Source organism: Protopterus annectens, chromosome 2.part1 (assembly GCF_019279795.1).
Source record: "Protopterus annectens isolate FY-2018-M chromosome 2.part1, PAN1.0, whole genome shotgun sequence".
Taxonomy (NCBI): Eukaryota; Metazoa; Chordata; order Ceratodontiformes; family Protopteridae; genus Protopterus; species Protopterus annectens.
In genome coordinates, this window is record NC_056729.1 from 32905941 (window position 1) to 32920584 (window position 14644).

The 14644-nt window shown below is 42.8% G+C and overlaps 1 protein-coding gene across 1 annotated transcript in view; it reads left to right on the plus strand.

Annotated features, from left to right (window-relative positions):
• The window catches only part of ARID2 (AT-rich interaction domain 2), a gene marked incomplete in the record, with an annotated part of 2057481 nt that overhangs the window by 1545156 nt on the left and 497681 nt on the right, over positions 1-14644 (plus strand). The window contains 2 exon segments of the mRNA XM_044061997.1: positions 12972-13065; positions 13157-13291. Coding sequence (XP_043917932.1) covers positions 12972-13065; positions 13157-13291 — 229 coding nt within the window.

Consider the following 14644-nt stretch of genomic DNA (forward strand, 5'->3'; position numbering starts at 1 on the left):
GGAAGGTGCTGTGAAGCTTTGGAACCGGGATGGTTGTTATATCCTTAGCAAGATATAACCCTTATAGCTAAGGCTTTTGCAGCAATGATCATTCAAACATCTTCAGTTATAGTAAGTTCAACTTGCACAACTGTACTTTTCTCCTCTGATAGGTTCACAAGTATATGTACTAGGCTAGCTACAGTTTTGGGCCATTTTAAGCCTAATCAGTTTCCTTTTTTGTGCTCAAAATATTCTATCCCTTTTGTTTATAGATTGGCCTTATCCATCCCATGGTCAGTTATATATTACTCCTAATGAGAATAACTGGGATCAAACCTTAGATAATTTGAGGAGACCCGTGCATGGGATAAAGCATTTATGAGCTGTATCTGTCCAGTAGTAGTACAGGGGGTAGTCCTGGGGTAAATTTTCGGTTTTTCATCCAAGTATTTAAGTTGCTCTTGAAAATGAACAGGGATGAACTTTTTTTATGTGGATAGGGGAGTCTGTTCTCCAGCATCGGTATTCTTTGCAAAATATACCTGTCTTTCCAAACTGTTCTGTTGATGTTGCAGATGATGATTAGATCCCTAAACAGAGTACTGCTGCTGCTATTTGACTTGCTGATGTGCAGGAAATCCATCCGCAATGAGCTGGAGGATGCCCTTGTATGCCAGACACAAGTCACCTCTTAGCAGTCTGTAAGATATTGAGTATAGTGACAGGGGTTTGAGTCAGACCACATTGTACATGTTGTTTAGACCATATGCCCTTTTAATAAGGTATCTCTGTGGGTGTTCCAGTTGTTGCATGTGTCTAGACAGATTCATGCCAAAGGGGAGCATTACATTCAATGGTTGGCCTAATGAGGGCTGAGTAAAGAGGGCAAGTGACATCCTTAGATCTAGACACAGTCCCTTTGTTTATAAGTTGTGCTTTATAGAGGGACTTTCTTGCAATAGACATGCTGGTCAAAAGTTAAGTCACTCTCCACATAAGTTCCCAAATCCTGAACAACTGGGTTAACTCTTAGGGTTATATTGCCAATGTGGTAGTTCCCCGGGGATAGAGACTTCCCAAAGGATGTAATAATACATTTTTTAGCATTTAGTTTCAGACCATAATTTAGACACCAGTTATTTATTTGAGACAAACCTCCCTGGGTTATATGACTTACCAAAGGATGTAACAATGCATTTTTTAGTATTTAGTTTCAGACTATGATTTTGACGCCAGTTATTTGTTTGAGATAAACCCTCCTGCAAGATGTCTGTCATTTGGAGATTCAGTGATTGCTCCAAGCTTGCAGTCATCTGCAAACTTAGTTAGCTAGTGCCCTTTAGTACTGGCTTTTACTTCAGCAAAGTAGATGTCAAACAAGAGATGTTCCAGCACAGAACTCTGAGGGACTCCACTGGTGATTGGTCTCCTTATTTTGATTATCTGCATCCTGTCTGTGAGCCAGTTGGCAATCCAGTGATGACATAGGGGTTTATTCCCAGTTTATTTAGCTTTTCTAATATGCCTGAGTGGGGAATTGCATCTAAAGCTTTGGCCAGGTCGAGGTATATGGTGTGTACCATTTTGCATGTATCCATTGTTTTGGTGACCTTTTCACAAAAAATCCACCAGATTGAGAAAACTTGGCCTGCCCTTGATGAATCCAGACTGAGACGGATCCATTGTTTGGAGGTCTATGTCCTGATTGATTAATTCCATTATAAGTCTTTCCATGGCTTTGCATATGGTGCTGTTCAGACTTATGGGTCTGTAATTTCCTGGGTGTGTGGCAGGGCCTCTCTTATGTAGGAGAATGACTGGTAGCAGTTTTCCATTTATAAATCCAAAAAGCAGACAAACAAGGAAAGATCGCACAAATAAACCAAAGAATGAACCTGGATGCCACTGTTCAGTGAAACAATAAAGCCTTGGAGAGAAGTGTAGGCAGACTTCCATTTAATAGTAAAAGCAACAAAACACATAAACGTATTCAACACTTCGTTGTCGTTTCTAGCACTTCCTTACTGTAGTAGTGGAACTACTGTGGTGTCCTAGATGTGTGTGTGTTTCTAAATTGGACTGGTTTGTGACAGCCCACGTCTGAGGAAGTGCTAGAAACGAAAACGAAGTGTTGAATACGTTTGTGTTTTGTTATTTTGTGGCTTTTACTATTAAATGGAAGTCTGCCTACATTTCTGTCGATGGCTTTATTGTTTCGTTGAACATTGGCATCCAGGTTCAATCTTTTGTTTTCCATTTACGTGGCACAAAATCTGTATGGTGGCTGATTGAACAGTGTGTAGGGGTGTGGCTAAATTGTGCTTCATGCTGTTTAAGGTGCCTCCAGGATTATTGTCCGTGCCCATTGATGCAGTATTTTTCATTTTTGATTGTGCTTTTAGGACTTGGTCTTGTGTGATGGCTGGAGGTGAGACAGTTTCAGGTATATGTTGAGGAACAGATGGAGAGAGAGAGAGGAATAAAGTTCAAGCTAAATTTATTAACCATTAGCTATATATTCAGGTAGGTAATGTCATTTACAGTCAGCTCAGTGCATTGCTGCATTGTACTTTCTGAGATTACAAATATAACTAAAAACTGCCTTGTAGTTGTCTTTGGCCTGGGTAGCTACTTAAGTCTCAAACTGGACTTTGGTGGATTTGATTATAGGTTCATACTAGGCTGTCTGCCCTAGGGCATTTATAAGCCTAGCCAGAGTGTGTTTGGCTTTCACCACCCATTTTAAATTAATTTTGCTATGCCCTTTTTCGAGGTTAGTATACTGTGCCTCTGTCTAACAGTGACACAGAAGTGATACCCGGGGTAAACCTATGATCTCCCATCCACTCATCAAGATTCCTCTTGAAGAGAGTCAATGAGGGACTCTGCCTAACCTGGACTGGGATTTTATTCCAGAGTGAAGGGAGCCTCTGGGTTATGAATCTGTCCCTCCAGCATGTCCTATTTATTTCAGTGCTGAGGTTCAAGTCTCTCGAGCGTGTAGCTCGATGGGATTTGGATTTTCTGAGTTGCAGCATGTCCATTAATTCCGGGTTGGACATGGCTTTATACGTCGGCACAGATCGCCTCTGAGCAGGCGGTATGTCACTGAGTAGAGCTGGAGTTTCTTTAACCGGGCAGCATATGGCATCTGTTTGAGCCCTATGATCCTCTTGGTGAGGTACTTTTGGGGTCTTTCCAGTTGCTGCAGGTGTCTGGTAAGGTACATCCCAAAAGGGGCATTGTACTCAATTATGGGCCTGATGAGGGATGAGTAAAGAGGCACGATGACCTCCCCTGATCTAGATCTGAATCCCTTCATGATTAGGTGGGCTATATAAAATGTTTTTCTAACCACTTTGGCCACGTGGTTGTCAAATGAGAGATTGCTATCAGCTTGGGTCCCCAGGTCCCCAATTACTTCTTCTGTACTTAATGGATTACCACCTATGTGGTAATTTGTGGGCACTTTGTTTTTGCCAAAGGGGATGACTATACACTTTTTGGCGTTTAGCTTGAGGCCATGGCTCTGGCAACAGTTATCTGTTTCTATGAGGCCCTTTTGGAGGATGCTTGTGTTGGCTGGAGAGTCGATTAGGGCGCCCAGTTTGCAGTCATCTGCGAACTTGGTCAGCCACAGTCCTTCCGTGTTGGCCTGTACCTCCGAGAAATATATACCGAACAAGAGAGGTCCCAGGACTGAGCCTTGGGGGACGCCGCTTGTAACTGGTTTGGAGTCTGACATGGCTCCAGCAATTCTAACCGTGTGGGTTCTGTCCTTGAGCCAGTTTGCCACCCATCTAGTGACATAGGGGTTTATATTTAAGCTGGTGAGCTTATCTATAATGCCCGAGTGGGGTATTGTATCGAAGGCTTTTGCAAGGTCCAGGTAGGCTGTGTGGACCACCTTCCCCTCGTCAATGGCCTTGGTGACTGTTTCAAAGAAATCAACCAGGTTTAAGAGGCAGGATCTGCCCTTAACAAAGTCAAACTGGGTAGGATCCAGTGTCTGTAGGTCCCCAATATCTTTATTTATGAGGTCCATGATGATCCTTTCCATAGCTTTGCAGACCAAGCTAGTCAGGCTTATGGGGCGATAGTTTCCAGGATCCGTTGAGGCACCACCTTTGTGGAGAGGGACCACTGTTGCTGTACGCCACTCTTTGGGTACATATCCTGTAGTAAGGCTGAGATTGAACAGTAGTTTTATGTTTGGGTTTAGCTCTTCTTGGAGTTAATGTAGGACGCAGCCTGGCACGCCGTCTGGTCCCATTGATACTGTGTTTTTTGCTTTGGAGAGGACAGCTCTTGCCTGAGCATCTGAGATGTCAGGGGGGCAGCACTCTGCTGGGATAAATATTTGCCCTGTTGGTGGGGAGGGGGGGCGAAGAGGTTTGCACTGAACCTGTCAGCTAGGATGTTGGCAATGTCTGTGGGTTCGGTGTATTTTTTGTTTATTTCAGTGACAAGGTTTCTGACATTCTGTGAATTACTGCTATTTCTTGTGGTCAAAATTATTTTCCTTTTATTATAAAGCTTGTTAATATTATGGTTCCACCATGTAGGTTTGTTTCTGAGATTTGCCCTGTAATTTTTCCTGCGGAGGTACAGCTACATCTATGCAGCTGTTTAAATGGTGGTGTAGTGTGGTGGTTTATATTTCTGTGTATTTCGTGGAGTTAACTGTGTTTTTAAGATGTTGAAGCCCACAGGTACTCTTGTGCGCGCCTACACTCCGGCAAGTACTCCTCATCGATATTAAAGAAATGAACACTTATTCCAAATTCATAGTACAACACAAAAAGCAATTCTTCATCCAAGCCAAAAGCTCCTGCTTTGATATGAGATGTATCACCTAACCTATTTCCTTTCAGAGTCTGTTTGCCTCTCTCAAGATCCACTGAAGATTGACCCACTTTAATATATTGCACTCTGCTTGATTGGATACATATTCCAGTGAACAGCCACAGTGTAATCTACACATTTTTTTCTATGTAATTTATCTGAACTATTCTGTTACTTGTATTTCTCTAATTTTTTTTTTGTGAAACGTTTTATATTTTACACGGGCTGAACCTGAAATTGGTCAATATTAATCAGTGCACTACCCCAGTAAACAAATATAAATAAATAAATGCTGCTTTTGTACATTTATCAAGGGCAGATGTCCTCCTTACATGAAAAAGTTTTAACAATGTGTAGATGTGTAGTTGTGCTTTCAACTCTTCATTGATTAACTACGCGCCGTTAAGTCATGTACAAATGTAGATGTGAAGGTTGGTTTCTTGGAGTTAAACTGTTACATTAGTACAATCTTGTTAAATAAACAGCTTAATGGGTTAAGGGCAAGACAAAACAGCAGCAGTGACAAAGAATCACCCTGCAATATCCCACCTTTAAATTTTTATCCCTGGGATGATGATTTGCCATTTACCACTGTTTCATGATCATTGCAATGCAGTTGATCAAAGTAGGGTACATGTCGTACATCTTTAAGCATTCCATTATCCGTGAATGTCAGAAACTGTTAAATGCTTTTTTTTTTTTGTAATCTGTGTATGCCATACTTGGATTCTTCCCCTTTTAACAATTTCTCCATCTCTTATTTGGAGTAGCTTCTTCACTCTAAGTAGCAGATGGCTTATTTTCATCCTGGGGATCAGTCACTTGAGGTGTTCTGCATATCCTGGATGCAGCTTAATAACTTGTCCATAAAAATCACAAATTTCCTAACATCTGAGGACTGTAGGAAAATATTGGAGAGGTGGGGTTTGTTGGCAGTGGTTTGGCACTTCTTACATCCTGCCCGTCTTGGTCAGAAAGAGTAGTTCAGAGAAAGTTGTGCTGAAGCAGGAGTGGACATGTGCTTTGAGAGCAGCTCTGAACCTGGCAGCTGTCAGCCCTCATCCCTTTTTAAATACCTATGTATGGTCCTGCACTTCTTATCCTTCCCTTAGATAACAGTCCTGTGGGCGACTTTCACATCATCTCCCTGTAAACAGATGAGTTGGCCTCACCTGTTCATTTTTATCTTTTTTTAACTTGCGCCCTGTAATGTTAGTTGAACCTTTATCACGTGTGTTATCTGTCACTACGATACCCTCCTGTTTGCTGCTGTTTTATCCAGTATTTTATATTACCTGTCTGTATTTCAATCCTAAATGTTTCTTCAGTTAAGTTGCACATAGCAGCTTTGTATTGGCTGTACTCTTTTGGCTTCTTCTCAAGTAGTTTTTTCCTTGGTGACAGTATGCTTATGACCAGCAAAGCGATAAACTGACATTAGTGCTTAATTTCCACTTTAGTTTGGAAAAAGTTGTTTCTAATAGTGTTTGAACCAGTGCTGGCAGCTGGCATATGATATGACATTTCTGCTGTGGATATCTTTGAGTTGCATACTTTAGTCTGCACTGAACTTTATCTTGATTTTTTATCTGTAATTTATGCCCAAAGTGTTTTTAGAAGCGACCTAAAGACATGGCATACAACTGCACGTCTAGTTTACAAAACAAGGCAGTAGTGGCAAAAGATGTTTGCATATTGCTGTTTGTAGAACACTTACCATGTGGAGAAAACTTAGATTAGAAAATTGGACCACTTCCCTCTGAAAAGGGCAACGTTTATCAACTGGTAACCAAATTAGGCCAAATGGTTGGGAAATTGTATTTTATTTTGTTATGGGAAACATAGCAGCTTATGAAATACATGTGTGAATAAACTACATAGTTGATTTGGTGTCTTCTGGGTAGGGAAGATAGTTAGGAAATGTGCTTTTGCTAACGGTAAGTAATACTAATAGACAAGTATCATATCTGATGTCCTTCTGTTCACATGTTGTAATAATCATAACTGTAGAGAGGTTGCTACTGCAGCACTGGACATCCAGCCACTATACCAAAGTCTTAGGAGCAGGGGTACGTGCTACGTTGATTGCTAGGGCCATAAACTGACGTTGGCTATAAAAGTAATGCCTGCACGTACTCCCTTCAGAACTTTTCTGCCGCAGTGATCTACAGACCTCTGATCGTCAGCTCTGGTAATCAATTAGTTCGTTTATTTCAGCTGTCCAGTATTGATAAGTACCCCTTTGGGTTTTTTGTCACCTTCTTATTGCTTTTCAAGCATACATGTCAACTAGGAAGGGGAAGTATGCTTGTGGAAAACAAATTCCACATAAGGACATGCATGATAAATGCTTATTCTGTGTAGGTGAAGGCCATGACCATACGTCTTGCAATATTTGCAAGTCTTTTGTACCTAAAACGCTTAGCAGCTGTTTGGCTGCCTTAAAGCTTTATCAAGAAAACCAGAGGCTCCGGCGTCTAGCATTAGGCATGGAGGGTGAGATAGGTACCGCTGACGAGCCGCCTTGGAAGAAGGCCAAAATAGTTAGCCCCGATGCCCATGCTGCACCTCCGGAGTCTGGTGAGACTATCGAGGCGGGTATTAGCCCAGGGTCTCATCGGATGCCTGTTTCACAGCTGAAACCGGGAACCATGGTGGCAGACAGTTCGACAGAAATGCAGAGCATGTCCGCTGAGGTTGATCAGTCCCGGACGGCGAAGGGGACCCACGGCTTGGGGTGTTGGAGGGGCCTACTCTCCCCGCTCCATTCTCCTAGGCGTCTGGCTCTGTCAGCACATCCTTATCCATCCACTCCTCTGAAGAGGAAACAGAAATTAAAACACAGAGAACATAGAGAAGCTGATCTAGCTCCTGGATAGGAAGTTTTTTCCCAAAGTCTTCTCAGGGCCTTCCAGGCCACCAGTCTTGGGTACCTCTACCAGCCCCTACACCTGTGCAGGTCATAGAGGATTCAGAAGAAGAACTCTCCTCCTCTGATGAATATTCTGGCTGCATCACAGACCCCTGTCTCTCAGCCCCCAGCTTCTAAACATCCTGATAGATTTTATAAAGTTCCTCAGGATACACAGTTCTTATTCAGGAACCCTCCTGCAGACTCTGCTGTCATTGCAGTGTCAGCAGATAAATCATCCAGACAGCTACCCTCCACCTCTCTGTTTCCCACTGACAAGGACAGCAAATTTATGGATAGACTAGGTAAGAAGGTATATACTACTTCCACTCTAGCCATCAGAACCCTAAATTACCAAACTCACATGGCTAGGTTTGTTTTAGATACCCTTTCAAAAGCTTCTGCACTGATTCCAGATGTGCCAGACTCTCCTGCTAAGTCACAACTTTCTGCCCTACTCTCTACCGCGCCTCAGGTGAGTGAACAGGCAGTCCATAAAGTGCAGTTATGATGCGGTACAGGCATCCTCTAAATCTGCAGCCTCAGGTTCTGTCCTGAGAAGATATTCTTGGGTGAGGTTACTGCCCCTTCCTATGGATGTCCAGACCAAATTGCTAGATGCACTTATTTGATAATAAGGCCTTTTTCTGTGCAGCCTCTGCAGAGCTCCTTAAATCCCTACAGGAAAAGGGCAAGGAGCTACAAAATTTAAAGTATTTGTTAGTCTCTCCTATTCCTAGGTATCATAGAAACTACCCTCAAAGGACCACCTTTGTTAGGAGGCAATCATCTCATTCCAATGCCCCACAGGCTAAGGGACAGAAGCAACATAGGGGACACTCCACTCCTAAACAGCCCTCCACCTCCACTCCAATTCCCTTTCGGAGGCAGCCTGACCAGGGCAGCGCCTCTCCACTGTGACTCAAACCTGTTACCCAACTCCACTCCCTTATCCCTCTGCCTCACCCCTTTCCCTAACCTCCTGGTGGAAATTTACCTCAGAGGCTTGGGTCCTTTCCATCTTCCAGAAAGGATACTTTATGACTTAGTGGGCACTTCCTCCCTTTCAGGGGACAACCCAACTGCCTACAAGTCATCTTCACCTTCCCCCCTAATTCTGAGTCAGCTCCAAGCTCAGGACACCATAGAAAGAGTACCTCCAGAACAGACAAACAAGGGGTTTTACTCCAGGATGTTTTTGGTTCCAAAGAAAGATGGCCCTTGGAGGCTAATCCTGGATTTGTCTGTACTCAATCTATTCCTCAAGGTGCCTACCTTTAAAATGCTCACCTTGCAGCACCTCCTACCTCTCATCCCTCACCAAGCTTTCATGGTATCCCTGGATCTGAAGGATGCCTACCTTCATATTCATGTTCACCCTAGCTACAGGAAGTTCCTACATTTTTCCATGGGTTCCTTGCGTTTTCAATTTTCTGCATTGCCGTTTGGGCTTTCCACAGCCCCCAGCATATTCACAAAATGCCTAGCTCCAGTTATCACCCACTGCAGAGTTCAAGACATTCAAATATATCCATACCTAGATGACCTCTTGATACTTCACCAGGATTGCCACACCCTCCGTCACCACCTAGGCATGGTGTCCAATACCTTGGCAAACCTAGGGTTCACTGTGAACCAGGAAAAATCTCACCTGGCACCCACCCAAGACCTGTATTTCTTGGGGTGCGGGATAAAAACAGACCAGATGGCAGTCTTCATTCGTAGCCAGAAGGTGGAAGCCATCACACATTACCTCCAAACACCCCTCTCGCCCCGAACCTCATCAGCCAGGGAATTCCTGAGGGTCATAGGCCACATGGCATCCTTGATACCCATGCTCCCCTTAGCAAGGCTGCATATGAGAAAATTTCAGTGGGTGCTGAGGAGTCTGTAGGACCAACAGTCACACCCCTTTGATATTCCTCTACTTCTTCTCCCATGCCTGAAAAAAGAGCTGCAGTGGTGGATTACAGCCATACGCCTCAATCAGGGTATATCTTTGCAGATTCCCTCACCCTCACAACAAATCTTCAGAGATGCTTCATATGTGAGTTGGGGAGCAGTTCTGCAAAACCACAACAAAACAAAGTTCAGGGAGAGTGGTCCTCCGTCAGACAAAGGGACCACATCAGTATCAAAGAGATGAGGGCCCTTTTCCTAGCCCTGCAAACCCTCCATCCAGTTCTCCTACCAGGCACCTTAAAAGTTGTCAGACATATGACTGTCCTGTGGTATATCAATAAGTGGGGGGAGGGGGCAAGGTCCTACCCGCTCTGCAGCCTGGCAATGGAGATTTGGTTCCTGGCAGCAGAATTGCACATTCACCTGCAAGCAGTGTCACATTCCTTCAGCAGAGAATGTGATGGCAGACGCTCAGAACCTCTGCACCCTGCCACGAATGGATGCTTCACAGGGAGGTGTTTTTGGAGCTCATTCACAGGTGGGGTATTCCTCAGACAGATCTGTTTGCCTCCTCCCAGAACAGGCAGATACCTCTGTTTTGCACAAGGGATCCACATCCACAGGTGTGGAGGATTGATGCCTTCTGTTTTTCTTGGGTGGAGATGTATCTTTATGCCTTCCCCCTCTTCACACTGATTCAGAGTCCTTCTGAAGATTCAGAGGGACAAACCAGAATCCTGCTGGTGACTCCCTTTTGGCCAAGACAGCATTGGTTTCCCCTTCTTCACCTACTAGCCAAGGACAATTACCACAGGTTACCCCACTGATTTGACCTACTCACACAAGACAGGGGGTCGCTCATACACCCTCAGGTGCCCAACCTCAGACTCACTGTGTTGGTGATAGAGATCTAATCCCCCTTCAGACACCTGTATTCAGAGGACGTACTCAGTGTCCTGTAGGAGGCCAGGAAACCTAGTACCAGAAGAAATTGTGTGTCAGAATGGAAAAGATTCTCCAGGTGGTGTCAAAAGAAAAAACAGGACCCCTTTCTTATTCCTGTACCTTTGTCCTTTCTTTCTTATGTGAGCTTCTACATTCAAGGCTGGCTTAGTGTTTTATTAAGGTACATTTATCAGCCATTTCCACCTGTCTCTCCTTGGCATCCAGATTAGAGGTCAAACTATTCTTAAGAGGGGGTCCTCCATATATGACCCCCTCGAAAACCAATACTGCCTTCATGAGACCTTAATTATGTCCTTGGAAAACTCACACTACCTTCTTTTGAACCAGCTCACTCAGCATCACTGAAATTAAGTACTTGGAAAACAGTACTGCTGGTAGCCCTCGCATCCGCCATGAGGGTCTCAGAAATCCAGGCCTTGATAGTTAACCCCCCTCTTACCTCATCTTTCGTGCCTAAAGTGGTTAATGAAGTGTCCTTAAATCAAGCCATTAACCTCCCTTTTTTTCCCCAACAACCTCAAAATCCGTCTGAAAGAACCCTACATTCCTTGGATGTTCGTAGGCAGCTTAGGTATCCATTAGAAAGTCTGACCAGCTGTTGGTCTCCTTTCACCCAAGGGCCTTGGGGAAGGCAGTCTCTAAACAGACTACATAATCGTGGATTTCTAAAGCTATTTCTGCCTGTTGTTACTTTCATGGAATGGTTTTATCTACCAATGTGAGAGCACATTCTACTAGGGCAGCTGCCTCTTCAGCAGCCTTTTTCAGGGGGGTGGACTAAGCTTCCATGCTGGAAGCGGTCAGCTGGTCCTCAGTCCATACTTTTACCAGCACTACAAGCTAGACCTGGTCTCCAGAGACAGAATTGGGTTTGCTAGGTCAATTTTACAGGGTCTCATAGACCAGGCCCCTCTACCTACCTCCCAGGCTCATACCTAAAGCTTGGGGTACTCTCCCTGCAGTTATGAATACTGCAATATGAGAATAGAAGGACATAGAATAGTTGTGCAAGAACTTACCATAACCTTAGATGTCCTTCCCTTCATTGCTGCAGTATTCACCCCCCCCCCCTGTCCAAACCCCTCTTGCTCTGTTTTGTCCATCTAGAGTGACTTTCCCTATCTTCTCCCCATCCAAACAGGATACTGTAACAGGCACATACATTTATTGGGTTCCTTTTTCCTGGTGGCATATGTGGGTCTGAAAAGTTTCCTGTCCTTGCTCCCCAGGGGTACTACTGTATGCATCAGTCATTTCTGAAGGGGGTATGTGCAGACATCACTTTTATAGCCAATGTCGGTTTATGGCCCTGAGAAGCAAAGTAGCATGCTCCTAAGATTTTGGAATACTGGCCGGATGTCCGGTGCTGCAGGCAACAACCTCCGTACAGTTATGATTACTGCAACATGAAAGAGAAGGACATCTAAGGTTATGGTAATTCTTACACAACTATTCTTTAAGCAGTCACCTCTCCCTCCATCATTGTGTGAGTTTTTCTTTCTTTTTTGGGCAGAGCCTTTGTCAGGCCTTTCCTTCTGATTAAGGGTATGGTTATTGCCCTATTTTACTGGGGTCACAATGTTTTCAATGCATAGCATCACACTTGAGTTGATTTTTCTAGTCGAACAGGTCTGCTTAGGAGCTTTGAACCCATCTGGACAACTGAATTTCACTTTTGCCTATATTTTATTATTATGATGGCACCATGCAAGCTTGAAAGGAATATGAGTGCTTCTGGCCAAAGCATGGATGTTTTTGAGAAACTTGGGTCATTTGGTCTGTAGACAGGGCTTTTCCCTCTGTACCACCAGTAAAGGCATAACCATCCCATTTTAAAAGTGTTTTAATCAGTATTTTTTTGCTGGTGCCTCCTTGCTGTTATTTAGATGTTAGGGACTGAGTGGTATAAACCTTTAAAAGATTACATATTACTTTGTGATTTCCATAGTTTGGTATGGTTTCCATAGATTTTTTGTGCTTTTATATTCTGTGCATTGTAACTGGATGTATATTTAACAAGCTGAAAGCCATCATACACAGTGTTCAGGCTAATGTTATATTTTTTCTTTGGGTGTGGAATTGAGGTATTTTTATTGAGATTGTGTAATAATGAGAGAACTGCAGTTTCTGCATGTACCTTTTTGCAGAGCCCAACTAATCTGGGATAGACCATATCAGGTAGCTTTGTTTGCCTTTTAATTCTCAGAAAGAGAGAGCGTCTGTAACCAGTTGTTTTGATTTTTGTGGGTTAAATTATATACAATGTGAGCATTTTGTACAGTCATTAAACTTAATTATATTCATTTTATTTCAGAACTTGAGAAATATTTTGTATGTGTGTAATTGTATTTCATTCTTTGTGCAGCACCTAGAGCTGGTCTGCCGCCTTCACTTAATGTGCCACCAACACCACCACCAGGGATTGTTGAAATTGATAGTGAGAAGTTTGCATGCCAGTGGTAAGTAGATAATATACTGTTTGAGAAATAAAACAGTGCAACTTGCAAATGGGAAAACTAACATGACTTTTTGTTTGTTTTTGTATTTAAGGTTAAATGCGTATTTTGAAGTGAATTCAGATTTTTCAGTCTCTCGAGCTGAAATGTACTCTGAATACCTTTCAGCTTGTAGTAAAGTGGCTCGTGGTGGCATCTTAACATCAACTGGCTTTTATAAATGTCTTAGGTGAGATAAAGAGCTTACTATTGTGTACTGTATTCATAAACTGAAGCTTTCTTTTAGCTTTTCCATGGTTGTAATCTCTGCAGTTTGTATTCAGTCACTGTCTGTCATGTTGTGTTAAGAAACTAAATCTAACAAAGATAAGAAATATTACTGGCAACTTAAGTAACTTAATGAATATTGATCTAACGATGAGTGGTGCAGTTTCACTTCTGAAAGTAATAATGAAAAAAAATAATAATTGTTTTAACTACTGTACTTTTGTGTGCCAGGAAGGTGAAATTTAATTTGCTATTGGTCAGTGGACTAGTTTGAACATTTTTGGTTTTCTGCATTGTAAGTTGCCCAACTTTGCACAGCCTTGTACTCGTGGTCAGAGCTGTTCAGTGCTAAGTAACCATGGGTGCTGATTTTGACAGTTTTTTTTACTGGAATTGACAAACCTCAAGGCTAGTACACTGGAGATAGCTACTTTTTGCATTCTTACCATGTTATTGCGATAGCTCTGCACTTCCTTTTGGTATGCCTGACTAATAGTTGCCTTGGTTTGTACTGCAGTGAGTAAAGAATGAACCTAGCTATTTCTAGGCCTCTGATTGTTATTGAACCTTGAAGTGTTATTTTGCTGTTGACCAGTAGACTTGTATGAATATTTTTAGCTTGCCAGCATTGTTATACGTTGCCTGCATTTCATGCAGCCTTGTTTAACTATACAGTGTAGAGACAGGCAATTGCAGCCTTAACTATGTTCGTCATACATCATTGCTGCAGTAGTCTTTAGCTATATGGATTATATCCTGACATGGATATATAGTCTTCCAAAGTCCGAGTCCCCACCCCCCCACACACATGCACCCAGGCTGTTGTGGCTTGAGCCCCCAAGGGAAGAAACAGCAGCCTTGGGTACCAGATGTCTTCAGAACTTTCTTGCCACCCTTGAGAGCACTTCTGGACTTCAGAGGATCGATGGTCTGTTTCTCTTTTCCCATTTCTGAGCAGCTGTGTCCCATTTAGGGAGTTCCTCCCCCACTTTCTTTGTTGAAATTGTATCACGTTTCTTTAAGGATACCAGTATTTTGGTTTTTTTGTTTTTTGTTTTTTTTTGTTTTTTTTTTTTATTACCTTGTTTAGACTGTCATGTGACTGAGGTCCGGTAGTCTCTCGTTACTTTAATATTTAATGGTACTAACTGCTTTTTTGGGACACAAGTATACTGTATTTGTGATTACATTTGTATTTTGTTAGGGCTGGTGTATATTTTTAGAAAATGTAAATGGTGTAGTATTCCTAAACACTTCGGTGATAACTTACCTTCTGACTGACTCCTTCCAGCTTTACTTACCAGAGAACAGTACT